The sequence below is a fragment of the Penaeus monodon genome, chromosome 26 (genome assembly GCF_015228065.2).
Source record: "Penaeus monodon isolate SGIC_2016 chromosome 26, NSTDA_Pmon_1, whole genome shotgun sequence".
Classification (NCBI taxonomy): domain Eukaryota; kingdom Metazoa; phylum Arthropoda; class Malacostraca; order Decapoda; family Penaeidae; genus Penaeus; species Penaeus monodon.
This window is the reverse complement of record NC_051411.1, coordinates 40,923,630-40,931,129: the sequence shown is the minus strand read 5'-3', so window position 1 is coordinate 40,931,129 and position 7,500 is coordinate 40,923,630. Positions and strand designations below refer to the sequence as shown.

The 7,500-nt window shown below is 50.4% G+C and overlaps 1 protein-coding gene across 1 annotated transcript in view; it reads left to right on the top strand.

Moving 5' to 3' along the window:
* The window catches only part of LOC119590182 (G1/S-specific cyclin-D2-like), a 90,801-nt gene that overhangs the window by 33,696 nt on the left and 49,605 nt on the right, over positions 1–7,500 (top strand). Inside the window, exon 3 of the mRNA XM_037938973.1 lies at positions 7,149–7,314. Coding sequence (XP_037794901.1) covers positions 7,149–7,314 — 166 coding nt within the window. The remainder of the gene's footprint in view (positions 1–7,148; positions 7,315–7,500) is intronic.

Genomic DNA, 7,500 nt, shown 5'->3' with positions numbered 1-7,500 from the left:
TAACGAGGTCCGCGGCGTCTATAGAATCCCATTAGCCTAAAAACTGCAATAAATTAATCATGATCACATTCACAGCGAGAGATTTTAATCGGTGATAAGGGAAGGAAGTCTAGAACATCTATCACGGGCGCTGTTCATGCGAAGAGGTATTTGATCTTTCACCTTTCGAGGCCCAGAGAGGATTCGATCCATTTTCTCGAAACACGGCGATGCGCTTTTTTTTCTCTTTCTTTCTTTCTTTATGTGTGTGTTTCGGTAACGCCTCTGGAGTTTATACTTTTCCCATAGAGCGAAAATCCCATATTCTGGATGGTGGTCGGCGGCGACTTAAAAAAGGGTTAAATATTGCCGAGAGAAAATACATAATTCATACGCAGGTCAAATGGACTATGATGTTGATTTATTGAAGCAAACGGCCCATATAATTGGGAGTCATCCTCGCTTTGGCCTCTCGCTGCGAGACGGTAATCAGAAACGTGGTTGATTCATTGTGGAAAGCCTCTCTCTCTCTCTCTCTCTCTCTCTCTCTCTCTCTCTCTCTCTCTCTCTCTCTCTCTCTCTCTCTCTCTCTCTCTCTCTCTCTCTCTCTCTCTCTCTCCTCTCCTCTCCTCTCCTCTCCCTTTCTCGTTCTCTTTCTCTCTCTCTCTCCCCTTTTTCCTTTTTTGTTGATGTTAAGGGCGTGGGGTGCTGTTGGATTATACCGTATGGTCACACTCTGTCGCGCCCGAGATTAAAACAAGAATTAATGAGTTTGATAATATGCATTACTGCGATTCACTTCGCGTAGGTTACCTGATCTCTCTCTCTCTCTCTCTCTCTCTCTCTCTCTCTCTCTCTCTCTCTCTCTCATCCTTTCTCTTTGTTTCGCTCTTGTCTCCTCCTCCTTTCTTCTCCCCTTTCTGCCCACAACCCTCCGGCAGCTCTGGTCACGACGGGACACGACCTCCCCTCCCCTTCCCTTCCCCCTCCCCCCTCCCCCGCCGCCCCCGGTCCCTCGCCGTGGGCCCGATTGCGGCGGGAAGGAATCGTGTTGTGCCATAATGTAGCGGCACCGCATTTCCGCGTCTGGCACCGAGTTCGAGCCGCCATAAAAAGCGAGCCAAGGTTGAGGCTCCGTGGCCGTCGGCCTTTTCCTGCGCGTCTCCGTCTCCGTCTTTGTCTGCTTTCTGTCTTCCTCCTCCTCTTCGTTATCTTCCCCATCTTTCTCCTTCCCCCTCTCCTTCCCTCTCCCTCCTCTCCTTCCCTTCTTCTTCCTCATTTTCGTCCTCTTCTCCCTCTCCTTCCTCTTCCTCTCTTTTCCCTCTTCCTCCTCGTCTTCCCCCTCTCCTCCTTTACCTCTCCTCTCCTCTCCTCTTCCTCTCCTCTCCCCCTCCCCTGCATCCCGACAGCATCACGGCGAGGCAGCCAACACCGACATGTGTAACCCGAGTGTTTATTAAGTATTTTGGCCTCATTGCCCTTCGCCCACGACCGCCCATAGCGCGATGACGATGGCGATGACGATGACGATGGAGAGGCTGGGTCACTGTTGGCTCCAGGCGAGGTCGCGACGAGGTGTTACTTGCGTCAATTTTCCTTGTTTTTCCCCTATTTCTTCTTCTTTTGTCTGTTTGTCTCCGTATTTGTCTGTTATCTATGCTTCCTTGTTTGTTGATCTGCCTCTCTATTCTCTATTTTCTCTATTCTCTCTCTCTCTCTCTCTCTCTCTCTCTCTCTCTCTCTCTCTCTCTCTCTCTCTCTCTCTCTCTCTCTCTCTCTCTCTCTCTCTCTCTCTCTCTCTCTCTCTCTCCTCATGATCTTTATTCATGTCCACGATCGGTCATCCGGCAGTTAAAGGGTTACCGCGTTATCGCTATTCATAGAGGCTTTTGTTCCCGTCTCCGGAGGCTGCCGGCGCGAGGCTTCCGGTGGGCGGCGGGCGGGGAGGAGGGGGAGGAGGAGGAGGAGGAGGGGGAAAGGGGGAGGAGGAGGAGGAGGAGGGGGAGGGGGAGGAAGGGGGGAGGAGGAGGAGAAGGAGAAGAGTTTGAAGGGGTAGAGGGAAGTCTCTCTCTCTCTCTCTCTCTCTCTCTCTCTCTCTCTCTCTCTCTCTCTCTCTCTCTCTCTCTCTCTCTCTCTCTCTCTCTCCCATTTCCCTCTCCTTCTACCTCCCCCCCCCCTTTCCCTTCTCTCCTGCCTCCCCCTCCCCGCCCACACGCAGTCTCGCTGGAGGGCCTTTCTCCGGCGCCCTACAGACCCTCAGCCCTGAAAAGCCCGAGCCGCAAGGGCCTCTAAGCCCGCGAGAAGGCCCTGAGCCCTGTCTCCCTTTATCTCTCTCTCCTTCTCTTCTTCTGATCTTCTCTTCTCTCTCTCTCTCTATCTCTCTTCTTTACTCTTCTCGTCTCTTCTTTTCTCTCTCTCTCTTTCTCTTTCTCTTTCTCTTTCTCTTTTTCTTTCTCTCTCTCTCACTCTCTCTCCTTCTCTGCCTCCCCTTCCCTCCCTCCTTCTCCTCCCCCCCTCCCTCCCCGGCCCGATCCGCGCCGCCGGACGGACCCCAAAGGGCGGCGGCGGCGGAGGCGGCGGCGGCGGCGGCGGCGGCCCATCGCGTCCGCCGTCGGGATAATGAAGGGGCTGTATGCCGGGCCACAGCGGGGGGGGGGGGCACCTCGGGAGTTCGCAGGTCATCCGGCTTTGTTTGAGGAAGCCCTTCTTGACTGACAGACGGCCTGCGGAGGTGGAGGAAGAGGAGGTGGTGGAGGTGGAGGTGGAAGGGAAGGAGGAGGAGGAGGAGGAGGAGGAGGGGAGGAGGAGGGGGAGGAGGAGGAGGAGGAAGAAGAGGAAGGAGGTGAGGAGAAGGAAGGAAGGACCCGGGGTGGGGGTGGGGAGGGAGGTATGGGACTGGAGAGAGGGGAAAGGGGAAAGGGAAGTCATTTCTTAAGTTTCTTTTGGGTTTCAGGCTTTTTTATTTTTATGGGACTTTTTTTTATCTCTCCACCCTCCCTCCTCCTCCTTCCCTTCCCTTCCACTTCCACCACTTCACCCCCCTCCTCCTCCTCCTCCTCCTCCTCCTCCTCCTCCTCCTCCTCCTCCTCCTCCTCCTCCTCCTCCTCCTCTTTCTCCTCCTCCTCCTCCTCCTTCTCCTCCTCCTCCTCCTCCTCCTCCTATTTTTTCTTGCAAGTCTGCGCACTTCCTGACTGCATCTTGAGTGGCATCTTGCGCCGTCAGTCAAGCAAGATGCTGCTTTCAACACCTTGGTCGGCCGAATGATGACTCCGCCCGTGGCCCTGTTGTCGGGTGGCACCTTGGCACTGCGCTCGGATTCGGAGGCGGTGGGGGGGGGGGTAGACAGGCAGACAGCGGGTTAGAGAGACAAATAGAGAAACAGACAGACAGACACAGACGCAGACAGAGAGAAACAGAGAGACAAAGAAAGAGAGAGAGACAGCCAGACAGACAAACAAACAGCCAGAGAGATGAGATGGTTGACGCGAGGGAAGAAGCGCCTTTAATTGAAGTCACGAACAGCGACGTCGCGAAACCACTAAAAAAGGCATTTAATCAGCCATGTTTTCCCCGCGTGTGTTTTTCGTATTTATCTTTTTCTTGTTTATTATCGTTTGTTTTGTTAGCAAGGAAGGTCGAAGGTGTGTGTGTGTGTGTGTGTGTGTAATGAATTAATGACCCTTGTCCTCGTCATCTTTCTATCTCATTTCATCTCAACTCATCTTATCTCATTTCATATCATTTCATCCCATGTCATCATCATCATCATTTCTCTATCTATCTATCTATCTATCTATCTATCTCTCTTTCTCTCTGTCCATCCTTCCCTCTCTCCCTCCTTCCCGTCCCCCTCTATCACACTCCCTCCGCCTCGATCGAAGCAGGGAAGGGTCGGCAAGATGGGAAAGGGGGAGGGGGGAGGGGAGGGGGAAGAAGGAGGGGTTCAGGAGGAGGTTGAGGGAAGGGGGGGGATGTCACGGGAGGAAAGAGAAGTTGGAAATGTCACGGATTTAAGCTCATTCATCCCTTCGCGCGGACGCCAACCTCTGACTGTCATCGTAGCGACTGGCGGATGTGAACGAAGAGGAGGAGGAGGAGGTAGAGGGAGGGAGGGAGGGGGGAGGGAAGGAAAGGAGGAGAAGGTAAAGAGGAAAAAAAGGGGGAGGAGAAGGAATATTCAGAGGAAAAGGAGATGGAGAAAAAAAGGAGAGAGAGAGAGAGAGAGAGAGAGAGAGAGAGAGAGAGAGAGAGAGAGAGAGAGAGAGAGAGAGAGAGAGAGAGGAGAATCTTAATTAAAGAGAGGAAGAGAAAGATAGAAGGGATTAGAAAGAGAAAAACATAGAAAGAGGCAAAGAAACAGAACAGGACGGACTACACTCACCACAGGAAGACGCCCTCATTTGCATACGCTATAACATAACGTCCTTGAGATGTTTCGTTGTGTCGTTTCAAGCTAGTTCCCTAATCCAATGACCATCTCATTATCAGAGTTTTTCTCTGTCTCCCTCTCCTCCCTGTCTATCTATCTATCTATCTTTTTTCCCTCCCTCGCTCTCTATTTCTCTTTCACCATCTATATCTATCTATTTATCTGTGTATCTCTCTCTTTCTCTTTCTCTTTCTCTTTCTCTTTCTCTTTCTCTTTCTCTTTCTCTCTTCCGCTCTTTCTCTCTCTCGCTACCTCACCCCTTTCCCCTTTCCTTCCTCCTGCCCCCCCCCGCTCTCCCTCCCCGGTACCTCCTCCTCCTCCTCCTCCTCCCCCCCCTCGAGTGTGACGTCACGTGACAGTCGTATGTGGATCGTGATGGATGGCGGAGTATGGGTCGTCGATGGCAGCTCCCGCTCGTATCCTGCAGCCGGGCAATACTTCCTCCGGCGTCCACTCCCTGTTCTTTCTTTCTTTCTTTCTGTCCCCTTTTTCTTTTCTTTGGTTGTGGTTCTGTTTTTTTGTTTTTTGTTTTTTTTTTTCTTGGTTTTTCTTTATTTGTTTGTTTGTTTTACTGGCTTTGGGGGGGGGGGGGGTTGGCTGATTTGCGGGGGGATTGTTGTTGTTTTGTTTCCACGGGTGGTTTTTGGACGTTCCCTAGATCCAGGTAACGTTTTAGAGAGGCGAGGGCGTTGATTAGAGATGCAAGAAGTTGCAGCTGCACGTGTCGGGTTGCAAGGAAAAAGGGGAGCGCATCATGAAGGCTGATTGCTTGGCAGCGAAAGGTAGCAATTATGCATTGCGCCCAATTAGCACTCGTTAATTATTCCATCGTCCTTGTGGGAGGACGTTTATTTCCGGCTTGTGTATCGGTTTTCAATTTTTTTTCTATTTCGAAAGCGACAGAGTACACCATCGACATTGCAAGTTAGTTAGATGTCAAATGTTATTGAAAAACAGGGGAAATAACTTTGAAGAATATATACTAAATGAAAGAAGAGAGAGAAGGAAGAGGCGTGAGAAGAGACGGGCAGGCGGGGCGTGGGAGAGCGCCCTCGTTCCGCCATAGTCGCTGCGCCCGTCGGCCACGCTGCACTTTTGCCTCCCCCTCCCCTCTCTCTCTTTATCTCTCTCTCTCTCTCTCTCTCTCTCTCTCTCTCTCTCTCTCTCTCTCTCTCTCTCTCTCTCTCTCTCTCTCTCTCTCTCTCTCTCTCTCTCTCACTCTCTCTCTCTCTCTCACTCTCTCTCTCTCGAGTTTTCCTGCCAACGAAAGGAAGACGCAGGACGTCTAGAAATAAAAAACGGAGATGTATTCTCCATTCATGTATAATGTAATTCGTTGTGTGTGACGTCATCATGCTCTCACATCGTTATTCACAAGGACGCGTATCCTTGCTTACCGCGACGTCCATCTTTGCTCAGTAGGACGCCCAATCCTTGCTTAAAGAGACGCCCATCCTAGCTTAGGACCGTCACCTTCGTCAGGGTCTCCTTGGGGGGATGGAGAGAGGAGGGGGGTGGAGAGCTCCTTGTGTGTGTGTGTGTGTGTGTGTGTGTGTGTGTGTGTGTGTGTGTGTGTGTGTGTGTGTGTGTGTTTGTGTCTGTGTCTGTGTCTGTCTGTCTGTGGGTCTATGTGTGTTTTTATGTTTGTCCCTGTCTGTATTTTTGTTCGTCCTGCCTGCCTGTTTGTGCGTTTGTGTTTGTTTCTTCGTCTGTGTGTTTGTTTGTGTGCTGATGGGATTCCTTTTACTGAGGTCGAGCTTCACACAGCCACCGGACGGGGCGGCGACAGAGGCAGCCTGTGAACGGATGGATGACTGACCCTGTGTGATTATAGATGCTCCTCTCTCTCTCTCTCTCTCTCTCTCTCTCTCTCTCTCTCTCTCTCTCTCTCTCTCTCTCTCTCTCTCTCTCTCTCTCTCTCTCTCTCTCTCTCTTTCTCTCCCTCCCTCCCTCCCTCCCTCCCTTCTTCCTTCCTTCCTTCCCTCCTTCCCTCCCACCTGCTCTCCCTTCTTTGTCTCTATTTATCTGTCTTTCTCCTATTTCCGTGTATCTTTCTTTTTCTCTCAGTTTCTTTCGCTCTCTCTTCCTTCTCCATCTATCACCCTTTTCATTGTCCTCAAAATCATTCTCTTCTCTCTCTTGCGTTTATTCGTAATTTTTATTTCCCCCCCCCCCCCTTCCCTTCACGCCCTTACCCAACGCCTCCCCCCCCCACCTCCTCCTTCGCCTCCCCCGCCCTCGCCCGCCCAACCGCCCATCTACCTACCATCTATGGGCGTGAGACGGGACACGAAAACGGATGTCCCACAACGCGCGTCATGATTCATTGGCCATTTTGCATATGTCTCTCTCTCTCTCTCTCTCTCTCTCTCTCTCTCTCTCTCTCTCTCTCTCTCTCTCTCTCTCTCTCTCTCTCTCTCTCTCTCTCTCTCTCTCACTCTCTCTCTCTCTGTCTCTCTCTCTCTTATAACCTTTTTACTATTGCTATTACTATCCTTAGTTTTATCAATGTTTGCAATATTGTCAGCATTATTGTTATTGTTGTTTTTATTATTTTTATTATTCTTATTATTATTTCTTTAATATTACTGTTATCATTATTATTATCAATATCATTATCATCAATCATCGCCATCATCACTATTATTATTACAACCATCACTATAATCATTACCATTATTAACGTTATCATTCCCATTCTCAGCCCACCTAAATGCCTCTCCCCTTGGTCCTCCTCCAGAAATGGGAGTTGTTGGTCCTGACTCGACTCAAGTGGGACTTGGCGGCCATCACTCCGCACGCTTTCCTGGACCAGATCATCGCGCGGCTGCAACTCAAGCTCCCAGAAGCTCAAATGCGTATGGTCCGCGAACACGCCACGTTTTTTATCACAGTCTGCGCTACTGGTGAGTACTGCGAGGGGTTCTTCTGTTTTATTTTCCCGTTTTTTGTTTTTCGTTTTTTTTTACGTTTTGTTTTGCTGGTTTTCATGATTTTTTTTCACCTGAGTTGTTGTTTTATTGTTTTCCTTGCTTGTGTTTTTTCTGTTGGGTTGTTCCCTTTATTTGTTTGTTTTTTGTTTTGCTTTTGTT